General features: G+C 35.2%; 1 protein-coding gene and 1 long non-coding RNA gene across 2 annotated transcripts in view; one reads left to right on the forward strand and one right to left on the reverse strand.

Moving 5' to 3' along the window:
- Positions 1–19,040, reverse strand: part of LOC113768226 ((-)-germacrene D synthase-like) — a 66,399-nt gene extending 47,359 nt beyond the window's left edge. The window contains exons 1-7 of the mRNA XM_027312498.1: positions 18,583–19,040; positions 18,066–18,336; positions 17,515–17,881; positions 17,177–17,395; positions 16,943–17,081; positions 16,593–16,841; positions 15,856–16,185 (exon numbers count right to left, since the gene is read on the reverse strand). Of these exons, the coding sequence (XP_027168299.1) occupies positions 15,865–16,185; positions 16,593–16,841; positions 16,943–17,081; positions 17,177–17,395; positions 17,515–17,881; positions 18,066–18,165 (1,395 nt within the window). The 5' untranslated portion in view covers positions 18,166–18,336; positions 18,583–19,040 and the 3' untranslated portion in view covers positions 15,856–15,864. The remainder of the gene's footprint in view (positions 1–15,855; positions 16,186–16,592; positions 16,842–16,942; positions 17,082–17,176; positions 17,396–17,514; positions 17,882–18,065; positions 18,337–18,582) is intronic.
- On the forward strand, positions 11,187–13,916 carry LOC113768227. Its single transcript, XR_003468063.1, has 3 exons — positions 11,187–11,312; positions 13,550–13,618; positions 13,710–13,916. It is a non-coding gene; the product is annotated as an uncharacterized LOC113768227 (long non-coding RNA).
- Positions 19,041–26,293: the final 7,253 nt, after the last annotated feature.

Raw genomic sequence — 26,293 nt, forward strand, 5'->3', positions numbered from 1 at the left:
ATTCTACCAATAATATAACTAAAGTGACTAAAAATAATATAAAATATCATACAATTATTACGTAAATTAGTCACTTATCACAGCCCACTGTCACATTTCTTTCCAAAGCCATCCGAGAGAATTGAGAGCTCAAGTTAGAAATCTTTCTTGTTTCTCTTTTGTATTTGTCTCTCATTTGTTTTAGGCTAGAAATTTTATCATAAGCTTTATATTCTTCTTCATTATAGTAGATTTTGCTCACTTCCTCTTGTGAATGTAGATCTAATTGGCCGACTCATGTAAAATTTCGTGTTATTGTCTTTCATTATTTTTCTCCACATCTTGTTATAGCCTTTGTTATCACAGTTTGTGAGTTGTCAAATTAACTTTTCATAATTACCTGGAAATAGATCCTAACAAACTCAAAACGAGGTTATTCCGAGCTAAGTTTTCTAACAACCATTATGACAATGGTGGTTGTATCGTACCTATTAAAAGCGACCAAGGCTAAGGAACAATGCCGTGTTGTCCCTCCCTGGTGTTCTGCTGGTTGCTTCGTGATTTCCTCCAATTTTAGGGGCAATTTGTGCGTGTCCCTTTTCTTGCTGTCTGCTTTCTATTTTTTCACCCTTTTTTTTAACGGACGCATGTGTGTGTTGGGTCGATTTTTAATGGCCTTCTCAACTGCGGTTTATTTCGGTTTTGCCTCTGATGGATTCTAAGAAAAAATCTAGTGATTGTTAGGTCAGTGCTTTTGTGGTTTCATGTGTGTTTAGTGATTGTTAATGCCTTCCTAGCCATGGTTTATAAATTTACATTAAGAATTTAGTAAGTGTTTCGTTTGCATTCCCAACCAAAAAAATCTGCTCCAAATTTTGATTACGTTCTTGACCAGAAAAAAAATAAAGAGTCGCTTAAGTGACCACTTAGATAACACTATGTTTTGCAAGATATATTAGCTAAAAAATAGAAGCTTCCTTCATTGCACACTTATTTAATACTTTTTGGATACATTAATTATTACTATTTTTATTAGCAATTTGATGTGGGTTTGCTTTCCAATAGATAAGAATTTGGTTTGTACCTTGTGCCCCACAATGTCATCCCGAAGCCTGCAAATGATTGATGCAGCTCTTATGATATCAGGGTCATTTGATGCCCAATCGAAGCTCTCCTTCGTGACAATATCCCCCATGCCCAGGAAGGATATTATCTCCCAGGGCATCATCTAAAATATTATCCTCGTGCGTTCTGAGATGAGCAGCTTCACAAAGTGCAAGCATGCCCGGTACATCATTAACCAAACATTCTCCAAACTTACCTTCAGCATTTAGGAATTTCTTGAATATTTCTGCAAATATAATGGGAAAACGGTAGATGGTCTAATGTTGTGACCAAAAAACAAAAAAAAAAAAAAATATCAAGACTATTCAATTTTGTGGTTTTCGTGATATGGGACAAGGAGAAAAATGTCAATTGCTTTGATGTTTCTATGATTTAAGGTTTGATAGTATAACCTTGTTGTTCTTTGACTCTTACCTGATGAAATTCTGAATCCTTCTTGTCTTAGAATTCAAAAACAGAGAGCAGCAGTGTAAATGTGGTCATTGCCCTCCCAATTCTGCAATTGTCCAAACTCTTCCGATTAATTTTCACTTGAAAAGAAACAAATTCTCCTCCTAATCCCTGCGGAGACGTCCCCATTTGCCACTATACTTGTTTACATCTCTGAGAGTAGTAATTTATTATTACACATGCACGGCATTTATCAATTCCATTAACACCTCTTTTCTTTTCCAAAAGAGATTATTCACTAACGATTAGGCTTTGAGTACCATTTTTTTTTCCTTACAATCAATTATTGATTTATTACTTGTTATATTACTTGTCCGAGGTTGGGCTCAATGAACATTAAATTGATGTAACTTCGCGTGAATTCTCCCACATATGTATGTTCGTCAGCATCCATCAAACATGCCAGATTGACCACTCAATGGAGGACAGCCTTGGGGGGGGGTTACAAGATTGGAATATTGAATTGACGTAACTTCGTATGAATTCTCCCACGTGTATATTCATCAACATCTATCACGGATCCCAAGTTGACACCTAGAAGGAGGACAGCCTTGGGAGGAAAATTTCAGCTGCAGCAGATCCAGGAAGGAGTACTGGGGTCATGGAGTTTGTTGGTTCATGAGCTTCCACGCATGCCCGATTTGTCGGCAAAGTTCCTCAGATGCTTGCTGCTCTATTACACTGTGTTGCTTCACCTAGGATTCCACTGCTGAAGCAGTGTTTGCCATTTCTTGTTCAAACTGCAAGTATCAAATATTCAAATAGTCATAGTTGACATTGTAAAAAAAAAAAAGCAAATAGGCAACAAGATCTCCTCTCCAAGTTTTCAATCAGCTTGCAAGAGTACCGGTGAGTTGTGATGGAGTGTAAATATCAGCTGCATGGCCAGGCAAGCGGAGCCTGAGATGTTGCTTGTGTCTGCTTGATTTTTTTCTTTCCCTTTCCCCCTAATTTTTGGAGTGTGATTTGCATATGACGATTGTAAAAATTTGGTTCGAGAAGTACAAAAGACAGAGACGAGACAGATGGTGACCAGGGTCCCCGACTGCAATGTGACTCACCCAAATCTGGCTAAGGTAACCGAAACTAATTGAGCTTCTAACCAACAAAAATGTGGGTTTCGAGTTTTAACCACAAATACGCAAGTCACGGTTCATTTGAGCAAAGAAAGGCTGTCCAAACCTGAATGACACATGGCCTAAGGTTTTGTTTCCACGAGAGCGATATGCCCACCGGTTGTGCCAGACTGAGAGCAGTAGCTGTTTCACAAATTGATGGCACCACATAATATCTGACAGATGGATTCGCAATTGCAAATGCACATTTGGCACTTCAATCGCTAAATGGGAGTGTATACATCATACTCCATTTCTTTGATTACCTACCATTCAATTGAACACACTGTAAATCATACTCCATCTTTTTTAGGATTTTAATAACATGACAGACGTTTTATCTTTGAAAGTTGTAGAAAATGCGTTCCATTGATATTTGTGTAGTTTGGAATTTTAAATATTATTACAAGTACCTAAACATCCATGTAGAAATACATAAAATATAGGGATAAAAAGATAAGATATGATTGATTTAGAAAAGGTAACAGTCAATATTAGTTGTTTGAAAGTCACGTCGTCTGTCGCATTCATTTTTTTTTTTATTAGTTTACATTCAATTAAATACTATACACATATAGAATATTTGGCCTAACAAATAGATATCACAAGTTCGTTTTGCACACATAAAATTGTGCTTATCTGGTTGCTTGTGAAGTGATCAAGTGTGTCCTCTATCGTTTCCGAAAAAAAAAACAAAAAAGAAGTGATCAATTGTGTGGTATTGAGGTTAGTTTAGTGGAATCTCGGTCTTTCTGGGGATTGGAGTTATTTGGGGACATGGGAAGCCTGATTTGGTCGTTTTGATGTCAGTGGATATCGATTCCGATAGAGGATTTGTGGTGACCAATTCACGAGGGGAATAATTGAACGACAATCCTCAGTGATTGTTTTCTTCCAATAGACTCCGGTAAAACTGAAAGAGTTACTTGGTGATCTTAGGTAGCATGTCTTTGTGAGCCTAAATAGTAGTAAATAGTTTGTTCTTAAGAGACAAACTTCTGGTTTAGGTTCTGTTTGATAACTCAATTTAACAATTAAATTTAATGTAAATTTTGATGGGTCGTTGGTGGATCATCAAGGGGGCGGGGGGATATTGAGGGACTCAAATGGCCGAATGATATTTGCATTTTCAGAGGGATATACAGGTGTGACATCTCTGCAGGCTGAGGCTAGGGCGTTATGCACGGGGTTGGAATTATGTACTCTATTGGATGTAACAGCGCTGTTGGTTGAGGGTGATTCTAAAGTGGTGATTGATGCAGTACAGGGGAGTTGTGGCTGTCCGGCGTCTGTGGCAGCGATACTGCGCCGTATTGGCCAGGTTTCGGTCAACCGACTCTCATATAATCATATTTATCGAGAAGGAAATGCAGTTGCTGATTCATTGGCATTATTTGGTGGTGACACGAAGCAATTCACTCTATTTCATTCCTTCTGCTCTTTACCTAGAGTTGTAAGAGGTGTGTACAATGTTGACCGACTGGGAATTGGTTGCTTTAGGTATCGTAGGCGGTGTCCTCCAGGTAGCTCTTGACTGGGGTTGTCTTGTGCACTTCTCCAGTCTTGTATTGTTTTATTTCGAATCAATAAAAGGGTAGTAAAGCCCGCATTCTATTAAAAAAAATAATTAAATTTAATGAATTCAGATCTTAATATATTCAGACGCATTTGATAACCAAAGATTGAACATTTGAATTAATTAAGTGACACTAATTTTTTTAGACAAAAGTTGCTTTCAAAAATAAGTGATAAGCTCGCTTATCACTTATCACTAAATGTGATATACACTCAAATTTATTTGATTTAATACTTAGCGATTTAATAATTTAATGCATTCAAACTTCAGTTTTATCAAATGCAACCTTAGATTGATATAACCAAATATATGTTAGTTTCTTCATGTTACAAAATAAGGGTCCCATGTTCATTTATAATTCGATTTGTGTTTCCGGTGAGTAAGACTAATTAGTGACAAAGTATTAAGTTAATAAAATCATTATAGGTGTCCCAACAAGACAAGATTAAGTAAAGTTCAATTAGGTAAAGTTGAAGCTGTGACTAATTTGGGAATAAAATGAAAAGATTTTAGTAAACTTCAGTTTTATCAAAAATTTTAGCTGCTCCAATAATAGTCCAACAAAAGTAAATTACACCAAACTCATTCAACAGAAATACAACAACTAGTAACATTTGAAGGAAGTTATATTCTACTGGTTTGAAAAATAAGAAAATTGGAAGACAGATGGCTTACATGAAGGGGAGAAATATATAACTGCAATCTACGCAGTCAAATGAAAACTCATGCGCAAATAATGAAGAAATGGTGAAAATTTTTCTCCAATGGGAGGATAAATTTGGTACACTATATTTACCCTTTGGGACCAAACGACTAAAATCATCAAAGGGTAAAAATTTTAGTGGTATAATTATCTTTCCATAACTAATAAAGACGAGAATTTACTTTACGTCGGATAGGCACTACACTTCAGCAGTATTTTGTTTTTTTTGTGAATATGGGTGAATTGAAACTATGCTCTAGTTATAAAATGACTGACGCATCATCTTGGAATGTCACAAAAAAAAAATCGATCCATTGATACTTGTGTCACCTGAAATTTTAAATATTAGGAAAAATGTCTAAATATCATGATGGAAAATACCTAATTTCTAGCTACAAAGAGATACAATAATGATAAATTTAGAAAAATTGGTGGCTGAGACTGGTGTGTAACTTTTACAACTATTTTCCAGTCTTTATTAGTACTTTACATTCAATTGAAAACTAAACATATATCACAACTTCATTTTGCACGTATAATTTGTGTATATCTAGTTGCCTGTACTGTGATCTATAGTGTGATATTGAGGTTTAGTGGGATTTCAGTTGTTTTGGGGGGGGGGGGGGGGTGTCTGTTTCTGAGGATGGAGTAATTTGGGGTTATAAGAAGCTTAGCGTTGATGTAAGTGGGTCGCACTTTGGATAGAGGATTTGAGGTGAGCAGTTCTTGTGAGAGCAATAACTGAACTACAATAGTAACATAGTACAATGTTACTACTCACAAGACCAAATTCATGACTATGAAAACTTAAACCCAACTCTTGTAGAATACTGCTAATGTATTTGAAGACCTTTCTCAAATCTTGAAAAACAAAGAGGTAATCTTTTGTGACTGGTGATTTTGGACGAACTTGTTGGGATATAAGTAATCATTTTCTTGTGGTTCATGCAGACTCTGATTTAAACTTCAAAATGACGCTTCGGTGAAACTTTGGGGAAAGGTCTGTCACCGAGGTCACATGAGATTAAGGTCGAGGAATTTTGGGTAGTTGTAAGCAAGAAGAACAAAGGTTTTATGTTCTTGTCAAATTTGCAGAAGTTTGAGTCGTGCCAATTTTTAAAGTTGAAATACAAAGCATGTACCTACTGAAAGTTGAACCGACATGTTGCAGTTCTTCAGCCTGAGTTACAATGGTCTTTGTTATTTACCAAAAAGAAAAAAAAAACTAGAAGAGTTGAAGGTCATGAATTAATGATTCCATTTCAATCCAATATAGTTTCCCTCGTGACATTCATCATACTTTGGCAAATTTTCGTCCCATTTTCTGGGCAAAATAAATTCCTAGTCTAATAATCCCGGGAAATCAATTCTAGTCTAATCCCCTGATTTGACATGTAATAATTTAGCCAGAATTAATGCACAATAAACCTTTTTCTAAATTATTTTAATTTTTTTTTCTTGGATGAGAGGGCATGAATTAAGAAGCCAGGAGGGGAAGAGGGATTAGAACTTAGGGATAATTTCAAAAACCATCCTTGAGGTTTTTAACTATTACACTAAGCACTCTTGAGATTTCAAAAATTACACATACTTTTTCTTACCCATTGAAAATGACAATACTAGCATTAACATTCTGATAAAAATCCCCTGTTTGCCATGTTTATAAAAAGGATGGGTTTTATAAATTTTTTCCTTTTTTCTTCTTATTTGTTTCTCCATCACTAAATCTGAAGAACTATCAATGTTATCCCTAATCTCTAATCCTAATCAAATGTCAAACTAGTAACAATTTTTTAGATAACTTTTAATGTCACTCAATTGTTTTGTAACTCTTTTTTGGCATCAAAATCAATAATAAATCAACAACAACCTAAAAACAAATGGCCCAAAATCACTTTCAAACTATGGTAGTTCCACTGCTAACTAATGCACCAATATTTTAAAAAATCAGAATAATACTTTCTTCTCTATCTTAAAAGAATTTATATCCCCAATAAAGTACTATAAAAAATAGCTTATTATAGGAATAGATTTATTGTTATAGTTGATTATCAAACAACAAAATATTAGCATGAAAAACTTGATACTCATTCCTTTTGTAATTGTACCAATTTACTTTAGAATTGTTTATAGGGATAATTTCACAAACCTCCCTTGACGTTTGTGACAATATCACTTAGCACCCTTGAATTTTGAAAAATATCACTTGCCTCGCTCATTTTCAACTTTTTTTTTAATGTTATAAACCCATTTTAAAATATATTATTAAAAAACTCTTTTTTGGATAGATAATATATTTTCATTTCAATATAGCTCTTTTCTTGCGCACCTTTTTTGGTTTTCATAACAAATCTAGTTAATCCCTTAAACTTTTAAAAACTTCATTGATATGGTTCTGTAGTTAAGAATTATAGGATGTTAACAAGATTGAAAATATTTTAATAGCTTTCATGTTATTAGTTAGCACAATAAATATTAAATTTAAAAATTTACCAACACTTTTCAGTAAAAGAATAACTTCTTTTAGTCTTTGAAAACATAGCAAACGAGTAATAAACATAATTTAAAAATTCTTTTCTAGTTTTCAGAAATTCTAGATGAGCCATTTTCATAACAATTTGAAAAACTCCTTAAGTTGCAATAAACACTTTCTAGCTAATAATATTTTTTGGCTTGAAAACACCTTAAATACACTCTTAAAAATAAATTATTTATACCTTACTTATTGTTATATTATATTGTAAATTTTTGTCAATTTTTAATGTTTTCTTGAATTTTTTATATTTAATGAGTTATTTATTTTCTTGCATTTTAATGTGTTTTTTTCTCATTTTGCAGGTTTGTTTTAGGAAAAAAAAAGAAAAAAAGAAGAAAAAAAGAAAAAAAGAAGAAAAAGAGAAGATAAAATCTCTCCCTATCTCTTTCACCAAATACATTATTGATCCATTTTTGCACTCAATATCTCCATGCATCTTTCTTTTTATTTGGTGAGGAACTCATCATTTGATAAACAAAAAATTCCACTCATCATTTTTTGGACACTCTCTCGGCTCATTGGCAGATGGCCAGGACACAAACAGAAAAGGAAAAAAACTAAGAACTCACCTAGCTCTCGGTCTTTCTTCTTCTTTTCTTCAAAAGCTACACTAAAGAAGAAAAGGACTCCAACTTACTCCCTCAATTTCACTCACTCTCGGGTCTCTGTTTTCTCAGCTATACATATTATGATGCTTTTTGTTTATTTATTCTGATAGTCAGTAATCCTTAGTCGATGATTATTTACTGTTTGTTTTTTAGATTAAATGTGTAATTTATATTTTGGAGGATTATTAATCTATTTATTTGTTAGATTAATTAGATAGTTAGTAGTCCTAAGTCAGTAGTCAGTAGATGATTAATTCTTTAAAACTAGTGAATACTAAATAGTAAATAATGAATAAGAAAATGTAAATAGTAAATAGTAAATAATAAATAATAAATAGTAAAAGGTAAATAGTAAATAGTAAATAGTAAAACTAAAAGTAAAAAGTAAATGGTTAAAATTAAATACTAATAATAACTAGCAAATAGCAATAATACAATGTAAATTGAGGTAGTAACTGGTAATTAATAATACTTGTACTATTAATTGGTAAGTAACAATAATAATAATGGTAAATAGTAAAAAAACTATAATATTTAAAAGAAATAAGTTACACTAATTTATATTAGTGGTCAGAAGTTTAATAGAAACTATGATTAGTGAGTAATAAATAATAGCAAATTATAAGAAGGGGTTGGTGATTCAATTTAATTGTAAATAGTATTTAAAATAATTGCTAGTAAGTAATAATTTGATTAATACTAAAGACGAACCATTAATCATATAGTTTGAATAATACTATTTATTTGATAAGTTTATGTTTATTTATTCATTTGTAATTGGTGATTGTTTTATCAATGGTATTATTACTAATGAAGACGTTTGTTGAGTTAATATTAGTAATTATGGGTAGTTATTAATAACTAATAAATAATAAACTAACAATACTAGGGATTAGGTTGGCGAATTCTAGGGTTGGGCGTTTGCTTTGAATTTTTCTAGGGTTTGGTCGTTCCCTTTGAATTTTCTTCTAGGGTTCAGCCTCCATGGCTGGTTATCAGCTGGAGGGTGCAGGCCCTAGCCGCTCTTTCATTGAGGTATTAAGGGATAAGCATGCGCTTTCACTATGCAAAATCAAACCTATTACCCAGTACAAAGGGGAGCCGACTGTTTTATTTTCTGAGGAACATGTTGCTAACATGGCTGAGCCTTTCAAATATGCTGTCGTCGGTAAAATTCTGAAAAGCCAATTGCTCAATTAGAGTACGCTAATGCAATTGGTAGCCTAATGTATGCTATGCATTGTACTAGGCCAAATATTTCATACGCAGCTTGTAGACTCGCTAGGTACACTAAGAATCCTACTATAGAACATTGGAAAGCTATAGGTAGAGTGCTTGGATATCTTAAAAGGACAAAAGATTTAGAGCTTTCCTATGACAAATTTCCGGCTGTACTTGAAGGTTATACTGATGCAAGTTGGGTAACCAATGTATGTGACAAAGTGTCTACTTCTGGATGGATTTTTACGTTGGATGGAGGAGCTGTTTCTTGGGCATCAAAGAAACAAATCGTCATAACTTATTCCACCATGGAGGCTGAATTTGTAGGCTTAGCAGCTGCGTGCAAAGAGGCCGAATGGCTAAGAAACTTACTGTTAGACATCGAGTTGTGGCCAAAACCGATGCCATCCATTTCTTTGCATTGTGATAGGGAAGCCACTATGTCTAAAGCGTTAAATAGAATATATAACAGCAAATCTAGACATATAAGCCTAAGACATGAATATGTCAGACAATTATTGAATGATGGCATAGTCACAGTGGTGTATGTTAGATCATTCAACAACTTGGCGGATCCATTCACTAAAGCTCTCTCAGGAGATGTAGTGAAAGCAACGTCATTAGGAATGGGGTTAAAACCCTTTGTCTAGAACCACTAGTAATGGTAACCCAACCTCTCTTCTAACACTAATACTAGATGAAAGGTTTAAAGGGTAATAACAAGTTACTAATAAGTGGTTGTGAGCACTAGAAATTGTATTATACCATTCCAAGGTACTAGTACAGTTTGATACTTAAGAGGCTGAGTATCATACTCTTAATGAAGTTAAATATGGTTTCATAGTGCCTTGGTAATAAAGGCTTGAAATGTACTTCACCTATATGATCATGGGAGTGGTGTCGCTCCTAGCAAAAGTGGGGTTTTCTTTTGTAAATGATCATGAATCTAGGATGGAGCACACGGCCGGTAAAAGTGCTAAAATCATTTCGTGAACTATTCTCTGAAAAGGATATAATCTTGTGTGTGCTATTTCTGTTTTAACTTTAAAGTTATGGTTTAAGCAACATAGCCACCATAACTTGTTAGAACAAGTGAAATATTTACACTAAGAGAAGGGTTTAAGTTCACAAACACCTTTCTCTATGCAAGATAATATGAGTGCTGATTTAATTTCATTACAAACTAAGTGGGGGATTGTTGGTAATAGTTTGTTATGAGAAAGTTGAAGTTCAGTGTCCCACATTGAAAGAGGGCACCTTGGACCTTGGGGCTTTCTGATTAGGATAGAGTGTTAATTAATTGTCTAAAATATTTATTTTAGATAATTAATTAGAGGTGGTTAATGACAATTACATTTAACAGACATACCTGTGAAATGGTTAACTACCTATACACCTATTCAATAAAGATTGCATCATTTGATAGTGTCTTGCATAGGTGCTTCAATTCTTTAAAATAATAGGACTGTGACAGAATTAAATCACTTTTCATTGATAGTTCTTAAACTTTGTTGTATCCTAGAGGTAATTTGTCTAACACCACTACAACAAAAATGGTTTTTCCTGACATGTCTATAAGGACACTTTCTAATTTGTGTCATTATAGCAATCCTATCATGACACTTATTATCAATTCAATAATATATACTATAAATTCTTTTTATTTTATCTAATATAAAAATAATAATGTACCTTTAGACTATCTAGCGTGACACTTGAGAAATGTGAGAAAAAAAGTGGCGAAAATTTTAAAATTCAAGGCAAAAAAAGTGGCGGACTCTCGTGTAATTGTCTTTTACCATGAGAAGCAAAGCAAAGCTTTTCTAAGTGTTGAACTCTCACAAATCACCTCTACCTCATTTTCACTCAGACGCCCACTCTTACCTCTACCTCCCACCTCACTACTGCAATCTCAATCTCTTCGACGATTGAAGACCGTTGAAGAACCATGGCTCTCTGGCATGAAGACCAAGTAATTCTCCAAGTGTCTGCAGTGAAGGTTAGTTATTTCCCTCTCCTCTCTCTCTAAAATAATTTGCAAATATTTTGGCCCTAAGCCTGTTTTTTTTTCTGAAAATTTTTACCTTCATTCTTGTCGAATCTGCATTTAGGGTGTAATTTTATGGTTATTTACATGATTAATCTTTTCATCCCTAGAAATTTATTGCCCTAATTTTTAACTTGGGGGAAAAAATTGTTAAAAATTTTTGCCTTTCATCATGAATCCCCTAGATTAATTGCATCATCTGCCTCTTGGCCCACTTGGGAAGGACTTGCTACTTCTCAATCATTTTTTGCACAAAACCCAGCTACGGCTAGACTTGGCAGGGGGAGAGTTGAACAAAAATTGACCGGCGATTTGTTGTCATTGGTAGTGTAAAATGTTAACCATATTTTCTGCTTCTTTCCCTCATTAGACAAACCTACCCAACAAACTTAGAAAACATTAAATTAGATGTGTTTTGCCACTAGTTTTTGGGGTTGATTTAGTTTATCCAGCAAGCTAATTGGAGCTTTTGTATGGGCACGCAGAATTGGAAGTTGAGTACTAAAATGGATTGATTTTGTACTCTGTTTTATGAATTAAAGAACTTGCTTCTGCTTTGCAGCTGCATTTTTGCTTCTGCTTTGCAGCTGCATTTTTGCTTCTGCTTTGCAGGAGATTGGGTTTATTGGACTTTGTGGTTGGTATAAGAGGATGAGTGGTGTGATTATGGTTGTTGGCAAGTATGAGGTGGTAATTAATAGATGAAATTAAAGCTTCTAGGTGGGAAAAGATCATAACTTTTCTCTAGCTAATATTTAAGAAGTCCTGGTGTTCTTAGGTCTCTTGTTACTCCAACAGATCAGATGAAGGATCAGGAAAAGGAGTAAATCATCCGAGTTCTCTTTTGTATTGCAAACATCCAAGTTCGGAGACATAAAGGTTATTAGTGAAATCTCTTTCTCTCCCCCCCCCCAACACACACACACACACTCACTCACTTATTGCCTTTTCGGTGCATCCACTCTTTTGATATCTGTATGTCTCTGCTGGGAAATCCACATGCATTATCCCTCAAATCTAGCTGTTGAAAGCCATGAGAAAGCTGGGAGGAGCTTTTTCCTTTAAGAGAATTGTCTACTGTGCATGTTCTATATTTTTCATGAAATTCTGTTTTTGGCATTGTGACTTAAGACTTAGCAAGAAATTGTATGCTTCCATGGATGTGTATTTGTGTATTCATTCATGGTGGGTAACATGTAATCAAGCACCACATCGTACAGGTTTTATCAACTTGGAAATCATGGTTAGCATCTTCACAACTTGTGAACTTGTACCTTTCGCATTTGTCTTTCTTATCGTGTATATAATACCTGGCTTCGTGAGCATATAGCAGTTACTCCCAAGGTTGGTCTCCTCTTCTCATCATTACTTTTCATGGGACTAATTGGTGCTTTTGAGAAGTGAAGGTTCTTTGTACCTTGTTTCTATTAGCTACCAAGCTTTTCATTAGTGGTCGTGATTTTGAGGATCTTGTAGAATTATGCCCAATTGCAAAGTTAAATTGTATTAATGGATATATACTATACATGATTGTTGGCATACTAATTGAATAGGTTGCTGTCAGTGGGGTTTTCATTTTGTTTCACTGAGGGCCAACCCCAACCCCAAACTTGTTTAGCTGGGAGTTGGATTTCATAGTACTTGTCATGCCATTGACTTTGCTCATCTGAGTTCATCTTGTGAGGAAAATAAAATGTTCTGGGTAGTTAGTTCCTACAGTCTGGGCATTTAGTTTTGTTCTACAGCTTAATGCAGAAATGTGGTGGTTCTTTTCTGAGTCTCATTTACTGGCAAAATGTGCTTAAGAAATTATATGCTTTGATTTTTTCTGAATTTTTATTTGGGGATGTTTAAAGACGAAAGGTAAGAGAATTTGAATAGGGAAGAATACAATTTACAGGGCAAATTTATGCAATAATTTTGCGTGTAACATTTAAATGATGTTTTAGGAGAATTGACTTTGTTATAGTCAGCAAATTGCTGGATTTCTCCAAATACAAAAATTTACAATATTTGATATGTTTACTTACGATATAGTCTAGATGTGCCTCGGTGCTTCCTCCAAAGTTGCATGTTTAGACCAATTTGCTTCTGCTTATGATTGAAGTGGACATTTCTTTGCATTCAGAAGCGACGTTGCTTTAGATGCATGTCAGTATGCTGCGCGTTGACTAACTTGTCGCATTCAGTGTTTGGATAGGTGGGAGCATAATGGCATCACTTGGTTCCTTTCAGCAAATGTGGTTTTCAAAATCTGAGTAAGCTTTTACATCCACTTTACCTTTCAATATTCAACTTTTCTCCTTTTTTTCTCCCCATTTTCAGTCTGTTTTATCTCTCGATTAACAGGTTTGAGGAACATGGAGCTTCTAATGTTCAAAGAAAATGCCCGTAAAGTACTTTACTGGTGCGGACAATTATCACATTAGACAGAAATTCATGGAGTTGACTTCACTTTGATTAGTTAGCTGACGGTATGGGTTGCTCGGTTTTAATATCCTGCTTTATAGGCGCCCAAACAATGTACTATATATATATACATACTGTACCTCTCGCGGATCGTTGCTAATGTTGTACAATTATGTTACTTTACTTTTAGTTCAACAAATTATATTTGAGCATTGACTTTTGCTTTTAGATTACTATATGCATTCTGTTCTTTGGGATAATTTTACAAATCCTTTGGATTTTTTGATTGACGAAATGTATAGCAGGGAGCACTACCTGCACGTTGCTTCTATATCAAAAAAAAAAAAACTCCTGGCAGTTAAAAGTGTCAGCATAGCTCCGTTAAAAAAGCTCCTACTTATTACTGACTATAGCTATCCTGACACTTTCGATTATCAAGAAAAGGAATTTTCATTGGCAGATGAGATGTTATAACAACACAGTTTTCCTGACACATTTGAATACTACATACCTATCCCTACATTGGAAGGGACGACACTTGTCCTAAGTGTGAGGAAAAGTAAAGTGTCAGGTTAAATTATCTATACTGATACCTTTAAATGCCGTTAAAGGACATTTTTGTTGTAGTGCACAGAGGCAAATAACACTTTTAGAAAAGTGTTTTCACGCCTCAAAGTCTCTGCATTTGTCTAGTTTAGATTTGTTATTTACTATATTTTCCAACAATATTCAGTAATGGTAAGAAACAAAAGGGTAAGAGATCTTAAGAATGTGATAATATGGATATAACATATAGTGAGCGTGATAATGTATATAGTTTTGTCAAGGATAGCAAGAACATTGTCATAAGGCCATTGAAGTCAGGATCAAAATCTAAGTCTAATCAATTGAATGGGACTAATTTGTTATTTATTGTACCTAAAGATTTTAATTTAAATACACATGCGGAAAAATCGAAGATGTCAATACTGTTGAAAAGATTCCTGTCTTGGCTGTAAAATCTTGTGTGATGTAATAGACATGAATGCTTACCACCTATTGCTTGATAGACCGTGACAATATAATATGAATATAGCATGCAGTGGACGTGATAATGTTTATCGTTTTGTCAAGTGTAGCAAGAACATGGTCCTAATATCATTGAAGCGGGGTTCAAAATCTAAGTTTAATAAATTGAATGGGACTAATTTGTTACTTTGGCTTGGTGTCCCTTTATCCATGGCGATGTTGGACACATTTTGTAGTGGGATTGGTTCCGTTAAAGAAATCCATTGGGAAAACGTAGTTAAATCTCTGAGTGGCTTCCATACCAGCTGTGGTCGATCACGCATCTGCATCACTTCTGCAATGGCTCTTTTCAACTTTAACAAGTGTCCCGATTTTATTACATGCAGCACGGCAACAGCAACAGGCATCTCCTGGTTCTTGTATAAAACTCCAAGGTACTTATTTAACATCCCACACTCCATATTGACGGCTATGGATCTGGGGAAGGGGACGGAAGACTAGCCTGGGAGGGAGGTGGACGGGGATGACTCAGACGGGTGGAAGGCCGAGGCGTAGGAGTACTGGCTCTTGTTCACTGCCTGATCATTCCTTAGATTATCGGATGATGCTCAGATGCCAACCAATCGACCTGAAACCGATTGATGGTCGTCTCACCCCACTTGCTGCCCAGAAAAGAGACGGCAGAGAGTCTGTAAAATTTGGTGGTGTTGTTGTCGCAGAAGCCTCTTGGCCAAAAATTTGATGATTCCGAATTTCATACTTGAAGGGGATGCATTATCGATTATCCGGCTTCTTAGAGATAAAGACGATGATTTTTCTATATTCAATCTTTAATTCCAATTCATTCCTATATTCAAGGCAGAAAGCCTACTAATCAAATAAATAACAACTTTGAACTTCACACATGTACTGACCAACTCACAAACTAACTACTATAAATAGGGGAATGCCAATGCATTCCACTTTTATTCCAATAACACTTCATCTTTTTTTCCCCCCAAACAGAGATTATATGCTTAGAGTGCCATTAACGACTTCCTTAGGATCAATTATCGGTTTATTATATCTTACAAAGGATATTAATTACTTATACGGGAACGGGCTCAATGAACATCGAAGTAACGTAACTTCGCATGACTTCTCCCACGTGTGTGTACTCGTCATTGTGCTTATAAGCAACATCTATCACACGTGCCAAGTTGACAACTCGAAGGAGGACAGCCCTGGGAGGAACAAATTCTGCTGCATCAAAACCAGTAGTACTAGGTTTAAGGAGTTGTTGGTTCACGAGCTTCCACGAATCCTCGATTTGTCGGTAAAGTTCCCCGGATGCTTGCTGCTCTGTTACACCGTGTTGCTTCATGTAGCATTCCACCGCTGAAGCAATGTGCGGCCTTTCTTGTTCAAACTGCAAGTATCCAAATATTCGTAGTTGACGTTATAAAATGGAGAAGGAAAGAGGATTTTATGCAATTCTAGTACAATTTTTGTTTCTGAGTTTAAAGGAGGCCTATAAGAAAAGGAAAAGGGAAAGAAGAAGAGAGTTTAAAAGTCGAACAAGATACGTCATAAATATATGGTTGTTGTAAATATATAAATTGTTGATACTACTTTATTGTTTCTTTTTGTATTCTAAGCAAAACAGTTTAAAATTCTAAGCAATTACAAATTGAAACATTGCTTTCCCTTCCCTATTTCAAGATTCAGATATTTTTTAACCAAAAAAAGTAGCAAAAGAAAGGAAAGAGACCACACTCTTTAAGGACGCGATTTGCTGTGGGTTTGCTTTCCAATAGATAAGAATTTGGTTTGTACCTTGTGCCCCACAATGTCATCCCGAAGCCTGCAAATGATTGATGCAGCTCTTATGATATCAGGGTCATTTGATGCCCAATCGAAGCTCTCCTTCGTGACAATATCCCCCATGCCTAGGAAGGATATTATCGTAAGAGTGGTGTATCCACAGGAAGCCAATCCAATTCGCATATATTCCTCCACGGTTGGTATGTACCCTTGACGCAGCCACTTGGCCTCAACAAAATAGGCACGAGCCAGCAACTTCAGCTGCAAATTAGTGCAACAATATCAACTATTTCAATTTTAATAATATCCTAGGACGAAATCAATTAAGGAGTTTGATTGTATGAATTTGAGTATGCTCATACTGCTTCCTTGGCGTAATATGTTCGATATGAACTTCCTTTCTTGGCCATTTCTTCCTCAATTTCTTCAAACAAATCCAAGAGTGCTTGGTAACAAATCTTCATATAATCTGGGAGTTGTTTCATGCAGCCAAAGTTCCATCTATAAATGTTGTAACACATTATATTACAGCAAATTTTGCTGCATACGTAGTGTGTGTATCATTACAGCCAAGTTTAAGGGTAAACATTTCAAACCTCTCAATTGCTTCTGTGAAGATTTGAATTTCTTCGTATGTCCCGTAAGCATCATAAATATCATCTATTATGGATGTAATGGCTAAAACCTTGGACATAATCTTTCTAGCGAGAGCATATTGAGGCTCAAAATATACTCCCACGATCCAGAAATAGCCCTCAACCATTCGATCTCTAGCGAATGGAAGCTTTCTTGCAAAGTCTAGTTCTTTCCACCACCTGAGGTACACTAGCCAGCAGGCGTGCATTAATTCAATAATGTTCAAGCTCAGCCAAACAATAACATAATTTTTTAAGTTAACTATTATTAGAGGCACAACTATCTTCAAGAAACTTACAAGGAAATTTCTTGTAGCTCTTCCTTGTGCTGAGATTGTAGCATGTTAAAGTCCAGCTTAGCGAGCATTAGTAAAGTTGTATTATGTGAAGGAAAATTTTCATACATGTCTATGTAATGTTTGGCCTCTAATCTTGGTAAACCCCTCCAATAAGGCTGCATTAGTGCGTGACTTACTAGCTCAGCAACTGGACTGCTTAACTTGCAAGACTGAAGATGATTACTGGTAAAGGCCAGGGCATCATCTAAAATATTATCCCCGTGCGTTCTGAGATGAGCAGCTTCATAAAGTGCAAGCATGCCCGGTACATCATTAACCAAACATTCTCCAAACTTACCTTCAGCATTCAGGAATTTCTTGAATATTTCTGCATATATAATGGGAAAACGGTAAATGGTCGAATGTTGTGACCAAAAAAAAAAAAAAAAGATATAAAAACTATTCAATTTTGTGGTTTTCGTGATATGGGACAAGGAGAAAAATGCCAATTGCTTTGATGTTTCTATGATTGAAGGTTTGATAGTATAACCTTGTTGTTCTTTGACTCTTACCTGATGAAATTCTGAATCCCTCTTGTCTTAGAATTCGAAAACAGAGAGCAGCAGTGTAGATGTGGTCATTGCCCTCCCAATTCTGATGTTTCTCATGCATCTTTTGCAAAGCTTAACCGATTTCCTCTTCAAAATGATATGCTATGCCTAGTCGTTGAATCGCATCAATCAATTGCAGCTGTTGTGAAGGATTACTAGCAGTTGCATGAAGCTCTGTCCTGACTCTTTCCTTTAGCTGTTCAAGCTGTCCCTTCTTAGAAGCCCATGTTGCCTGCCAAAAACAAATATATGCTGTCCCCGATGAAGTTAAGGTTTCTATAAATAGTGCGTAAAGCTGCTTGTCACCACAATAATAATCATTATTTATTTTGGTGACAATGGTAAAAGGGCTGCTTAAAACATGCATGAAATTTTCTTAGAAGTTCGAGTATGTTTGTTGTATAATGGGGGTATCACAAGTTTGCTAACTTTTGAATATGATTTTAGTACTACAGTTCTGGCTGAAATATAATACTACCTTGTCGGAATCAGGGGAATAGACCAGGAACTGATTTCCCCAGATATCGGGATGAAAATTGGCCACAGGACGATGAACATCACGAGGAAAATCACTTTGGATTGAAATGGGATCAACTAAGCCAAGACCTTCAACTGCCATTGTTTTTTGTTAATCGAAGACTTGCAGAAGCTAGCTCAGACCGGAGAACTGGAAGATAATTGAACTGCTAGGTAGCTTTGAACGACGTTGTTGAAGATTGCATATTAATTTATAGCCACAACAATTTCTCAAATCAGAGATCTCTTCTGCACACTTTTTTTTTTTCCCTTAATTTGGGGACGTTTCCATTATTATTGAAATTGACAAGGGCTGTTAGGTTCTGTGCTAAAGCCGGCCAGCCATGCACAGCCACAGAAATTCAAGTAGAAATTCAAATGCTGAAGTAGCATTTGACAGGTTTCCACGACAGCCATGCCCACCGGTTGTGCCAGACTGAGCGTAGTAGCTGTTTCACAAATTGATGGCACCAGATAATATCTGATGGATGGATTCGTAATTGTAAATGCACATTTTGCACTTCAATCGCTAAATGGGAGTATAACTGTAAACTATACATCATACTCCATTTCTTTGATTACCTACCATTCAATTGAAAACACTGTAAATTATACTCCATCTTTTTTAGGATTTTAACAACATGACAGACGTTTTATCTTTGAAAATCAAAGGAAACGTGTTACATCTATACTTGTGTAGTTTTGAATTTTAAATATTAGTAAAAGTGCCTAAACATCTGGGTAGAAATACGTAAAATATAGAAATAAGAAAATAAGATATGATAGATTCAAAAAAAAAAACCCAATAGTCGAGATTAGTTGTTTAAAAGTCACAACGTCTGCCGCATCCCTATGTTTTTTATTACTTTAGATTCAATTAAATACTATAAACATATAGAATATTTGGCCTAACAAATGGATATCGCAAGTTCGTTTTGCACACATAATTTTGTATATCTAGTTGCCTGTGGAGTGATCAATTGTGTGATAATTTGGTGGAATCTCAGTCGTTGGTGGGTCTGTTCTGGGGATTGGATTTATTTGGGGACATGGGAAGCCTGATTTGGTCGTTTTGATGTCAACGGATATCAATTCCGATAGAGGATTTGTGGTGAGCAGTCCATGAGGGCAATAATTGAACTACATCGTAGGTAATTGTTGTTTTCTTTTAATAGACCTCTTTTTAAATATTTTGAACAATTTATGGGAAAAATACACTTTTCATCCCCACTGTTTGGAGCTTTGGACAATTTTGTCTCTAATGTTTTAGTCAAAACACATTTCAGCCTCGTTGTTTTATAATTTCAACTAATTTTGTCCTTAAAATTTCATTCAAACACATTTCATCTTCATAGTTTCATAAACTTGATCAATTGAGGACAATTGAATGCTTGCTAATCAATTTGGTCAAAATATCATGACATGATCAGCATGTCCTGTTATTATCAATAATTAATTCAATCACTGATTAAATGACATAAACATGTATATGATGCAATAAAATAATATTTTGCAAATAAATGACAATCCAAATAATTCTTTCTTTCACATTAATATTTTTCTCCAATTGGTTGTAATGGGATTGTTTGAAATATTTCTCCAATTGGCTATCATCAGATTTCTTCTCCACGACTTCGTTTCTTCTTGATCTTCTTGTTCGATTTGTAATTAAGAAGAGAGTAATGGTGGCTGAAAATCTCTTAGTTTCTTATTTTTTTGGTACTAAAAATGAGAAACTTGATTTAAAAAAAAAAAGATTTTTAAGGTTTTTGTTGATCCAATGTTTTTTTATGGTCAAGTAATGATATTCCATTCAAATTATTTGACAATTCATCAATTGTTCTCAATTAGTCAAATTTATGAAATTATGAGGATAAAATGTATATGCATGAAATTTTAGGGATGAAATCAATCAAAATTATAAAACTATGAGGATGAAATGTGTTTTGACTGAAACTTTAGAAATGAAATTTCCCAACATCTCAAACACTGGGGATTAAAAGTGCATTTTCCCCAACAACTTATTTCATAAAGATCTAACTCAACTAATCAACTCTGGTAAAAAGCGAAAGTGCCATTTGGTGATCTTAGGTAGCCGCATGTCTTTGTAAGCCTAAATAGTAAATAGTTTGTTCTTAAGAGACAAACTACTGATTTAGACAAATAAGGGTCATGTTATAATTCAATTTGTATTTCCGGTGAGTAAGACTAATTAATGACAAAGTATTAAGCTAAAATCATTATTGGTGTACCCAAGAAGACAAGATTAAGTAAAGTTCAATTAAGTGAAGTCGACATTGTGAGTGTTTTAACAGTAAAATGAAAAGATTAATAAACAAAGAGAAATCAGACATGAAAAAATTCTTTATTTCTTCTCAGAAGGCTCACACAATATTATGTGACTATTGACTTGTGTAACTTTCTCCCTCTCCTCTCGACTCTCAACTTTCTATCTACTCTTCTTCCTCGATAGAAGGGAGATCTTGGCCTTAAGCCAAGGTCTCCCTTTCCTCTTCCTTTGTTCTCCTTTCGTATTCTTTTGTTCTTACTTTAATAAAGTTTCTCTTAGCAGGGTATCCTAGTGAGAGGTTTCTTCTCTCTTAGGCTATCCTGGTGAGAGTTTTCTTTTCTCCTAAGCTATTCTGGTGAGAGTTTTGTTTAGTTTTTATTTTTTTGTTATGTATTTTCTCAGATCGAAGAATTTCTTCAAATCTATATGTTAGATCTAAAATTTCTTGGGTCTTCTCGCTAGATCTCAACATCAGTTTTGAACTTAAACCAGTTAGATAGCAGATCTGAGGGAATAGATATGCACAGATATCTATGGAGCGGTTCGTTCAATTGATCAGATTTGATGATTGCTGATTCGCAGTATAATCTTTTATATTTTGTAACTCTGTTAAATCTTATGATTTCTCAGATCAAATATATCTGTGACATGTTCAATGTATTTTCTGCCATTAGTGCAAATTACTTTATCAAGCAAATCGTGCTGAACGATTTCCAGCGAGATGATTAATAATATTAACTTATGTTTTATCAAAAAAAAAATGTGGCTATTGACTTTAATAGACACGTCAGGAACTACCAACATAGAACACAATCCAGCGTTTAACACAACAAAGAAAAAAATAAAAAAGAAAGCCCTTGAAACACAATTATGCAACCTTAATTAATTAAATAAATTTCAAATTTAAGCTTCACACATGTATTGACATGCTTAAAAAAGTAACAGCTACAAATAGGGGAATGTTGATTGCATTCCACTTTTATTCCATTAACACCTTTTTTCTTTTCCAAAAAAGATTATTCAGTAACGATTATGCTTTGAGTACTATTATTTTTTTTTTCCTTACAATCAATTATTGATTTATTATGTGTTACCAATGATATTACCCTTACGAGGTTAGGCTCAATGAACATTGAATTGATGTAACTTAGCATGAATTCTCCCACATGTGTATATTCATCAACATCTATCAAACATGCCAAATTGACAACTCAACGGAGGACAGCCTTGGGAGGAAATATACAAGATCGGGCTTAATGAATATTGAATTGATGTAGTAGTATCTTGCGTGATGGAGAAAGATGTGGCAGTGGTTTTTCCTTTTTTTCCCCCTACCATTGTGTACAAGCCTTATTGCTTTGATCAATAAAAGCTCCTATTATTTGCCAAAAAAAATATTGAATTGATGTAACTTCACGAATTCTCCCACGTGTATATTCGTCGACATCTATCACAGATCCCAAGTTGACAACTAGAAGGAGGACAGCCTTGGGAGGAAAACTTCAGCTGCAGCAGATCCAGGAAGGAGTACTGGGCTTAAGGAGTTTGTTGGTTCATGAGCTTCCACGCATGCCCGATTTGTCGGTAAAGTTCCTCAGATGCTTGCTGCTCTATTACACTGTGTTGCTTCACCTTGGATTCCACTGCTGAAGCAGCGTTTGCCATTTCTTGTTCAAACTGCAAGTATCAAATATTCAAATAGTCATAGTTGATATTGTAAAATAACACGCTGCTCTTTGTTTCCCAACTCGAAAATAACTTCTCAAAAATTTTAGCTGCTCCAATAATGGTCCAACAATAGTAAATTACACCAACTCATTTGACAGAAATACAACTAGTAATATTCCAAGGAAACTAATTCAAATGGTTTGAAAAAACGCTGACGATTATTGAAGAAACGCTGACGATTTTTCTCCAGAGAAAGGATAACTTGGTACACTATATTTACCCTTTGGGACCAAACGGCTAAAATCATCAAAGGGTAAAAATTTTAGTGGTATAATCATCTTTTCATAAATAATAAAGACGAGAATTTACTTCACGCCAAATAGGCATTACACTTCGGCAGTATTTTGTTTACTTTGTGAATATGGGTGAATTGAAGCTAAGCTCTAGTTATAACGTCGCTCAATTGATACTTGTGTCGCTTGAAATTTTAAATATTAGGTAAAATGTCTAAATATCATGTTGGAAAATACCTAATTTCTAAGAACAAAGAGATACAATAATGATAAATTTAGAAAAATTGGTGGCTGAGACTGGTGTGTAACTTTTAAAGTAACGACGTCTGTCACATAACTATTTTCCAGTCTTTATTAGTACTTTACATTCAATTGAAAACTAAACATAGAATATTTGGCCTATCAAATTGATATAACAACTTCATTTTGCACATATAATTTGTGTACATCTAGTTGCCTGTGCAGTCATCTATAGCCTGAGTTACAATGGTCTTTGTTATTTAGCAAAAATAAAAAAAAAAACTAGAAGAGTTGAACGTCATGAATTAAATGATTCCATTTCAATCCAATATAGTTTCCCTCGTGACGTTCATCATACTTTGGCAAATTTTCATCCCATTATTTGGGGAAATCAATTCCTAGTCTAATCCCGGGAAATCAATTCTAGTCTAATCCCCTGATTTGACATGTAATAATTTAGCCAGAATTAATGCACAATAAGCCTTTTTCTAAATTATTTTAATTTTTTTTCTTGGATGAGAGAGTAGGAATTAAGAAGCCGGGGGAAGAGGGATTAGAACTTAGGGATAATTTCAAAAACCATCCTTGAGGTTTTTAAGTATTACACTAAGCACTCTTGAGATTTCAAAAATTACACATACTTTTCTTACCCATTGAAAATGACAATACTAGTATTAACATTCTGATAAAAATCCCCTGTTTGCCATGTTTATAAAAAAGGATGGGTTTTATAAATTTTTTCCTTTTTTCTTCTTAGTCGTTTCTCCATCACTAAATCCGAAGAACTATCAATGTTATCCCTAATCTCTATCCTAATCAAATGTCAAACTGGTAACAATTTTTTAGACAACTTTTAATGTCACTCAATTGTTTTGTAACTCTTTTTTGGTATCAAAATCAATAATAAATCAACAACAACCTAAAAGCAAATGGCCCAAAATCACTTTCAAACTATGGTAGTTCCACTGCTAAACTAATGCACAAATATTTTAAAAAATCATATTAATACTTTCTTCTCTATCTTAAAAGAATTTATATCCCCAATAAAGTACTATAAAATAGCTTATTATAGCGATAGATGTATTGTTATAGTTGATTATCAAACAACAAAATATTAGCATGAAAAACTTGACACTTATTCTGTAATATCCCAATTAGAAAACATTACAAGATTGTTGAGTCGGTGGTTAGTCAGGGAGTATTTCCACGTAAGCAATTGTATAGATATGGAGAATCTCATTAGTAACCGCGATTTGCTTTGTATAAATAAGGGAAATTAGAGAAGTGTCAGATAGTTGATTTTTGTTGTAAACAATTCTCATCCTCTCAATAAAATTCTCTCTCTTCTCTCCCAGTTTCTTCTTCTTTCCCTTTTCTCTTTCTTCAACCCTACACCGAGTCATTACAAGGTGGTATCAGAGCTACCTTTGCTCGGCCTGATCTGAGGTAGGTAGTTCCACCATGGCGGAAGGAACAAGATTTAAAGGTCTAGAGGAACAGCTTAAAAGACAGGAAATCAGAACCCAAGGAATAATGGACAACTGGACAGCGACGGAGAAGCAATTGAGGGACGTGATGGCGGCTGATCGGCAACATTTGGAAGAGAAAATCGAATCTTCCAACAATGAATTGAAGAACTTAATTGCAGCTCTATCCAATCAATTCAGAGCTGCGATGAGGACGGTTCATGGTGATAGAGGAATTTTGCAGACACCTACAGGGCATTCGGACAGGCAAAATCACTTGGGGCGTACGGAAGAAAATTTCGGAGGAAATAGGCAGTTTTTGCAATTGGCCATTCCAAGGATGGAATTCCCAGTCTTTGATGGAGGAAACCCGAGGGAATGGATCCGAAAAAGTCAAAAATATTTCCATACATTCCATATTCCTGATTCTCAGAAGATGGATATGGTGGAGATATTCTTGGAAGGAAAGGCAGACATTTGGTATCAGGGGTTCAAAATCAGCAGGGGAGTGACCATTTGGGAAAATTTTACTGTGGAACTCATTAAAAGGTTCGGGAACGTGAAGCAATTGGATCCTGTGGAAGAATTTAGCAAGCTGCAACAAACTTCGACCGTCCAAACATATCAAGAGAAGTTTGAGGAATTGATGGTCGAAGTGGCGATTGTGGTACCATCCCTTCCAGAATCTTTTTACATTTCCTGTTTTCTTAGCGGATTGAACGATGAGATCAGGTCGATGGTAAAGATGCATGACATAGGTTCTTTGAGTGAAGTCTTTAAAAAAGCTAAACTCCAAGAATCTGCAAATGAGGCTTACGCCAATAAGTATAGCCCAGTAGCAAAATTGCTACTTTCCCATCAACGAGCAGTGGGGGAGGGAATTTCAAAGGCGGTGGAGCCTCTACTCTATCGGGTGACCCAAATAGGAAATTGGAACCATTTACTTTTAAGAAAATCACCCCAGTAGAGATTCAACATAGGAGGGGCAAAAGGGTTATGTTTCAGGTATGGCGAGAAGTACACTCCTAATCATAAATGTAGGAATAAAGAGGTGCACATACTGGTGGTGGATGAGGTTGTTGAGGCAGTAGAGGAGGAAATGATTGAGGAAGAGATTGAATACCAAGGAAGGAAAACTGAAAATCATGTTAAACTCACCCTACACTCCATTTCTGGAATTATGGTGTAGAACACCATCAAGGTACGAGGAGACTGGTTGGGCAGTAAGGTTTCAATCCTGGTAGATGGGAGTAGTTCCCATAGTTTTATTAAGGCTTCAGTAGCCTTTCAACATCCTGAGTTGATCAGGAAAATTAAGCCCTTTAGGGTGAAGGTAGCTAATGGAGATAGTTTATTGTGTAATAAACGGATACCACAGTTGCAATGGGAAATGCAGGAACATAAATTCTTACATGATTTCTACATACTAGATATAGAGCCTTATGATATGATCATTGGTGTTGATTGGATGAAAGCATACAGCCCTCTTACTTTTGATTTCAAGAAATTACAATTAGTCTTTGACAAGGAACAGGAGTTGGTTACCCTGCAAGGAGATTCAGAGACTGTTGGTGTGAAATTACATAAGGGGTACAGAGCATCCAGGATCCATAACAGGCATAGGAGGCAACTTTATGATCCACGCATCTTTCTACTGAGTATTGGCAGTGAGGTAGCTAACAATCATCAGGTAATTCCTGAGGCCATTACTACTCT

Source organism: Coffea eugenioides, chromosome 4 (assembly GCF_003713205.1).
Source record: "Coffea eugenioides isolate CCC68of chromosome 4, Ceug_1.0, whole genome shotgun sequence".
Taxonomy (NCBI): domain Eukaryota; kingdom Viridiplantae; phylum Streptophyta; class Magnoliopsida; order Gentianales; family Rubiaceae; genus Coffea; species Coffea eugenioides.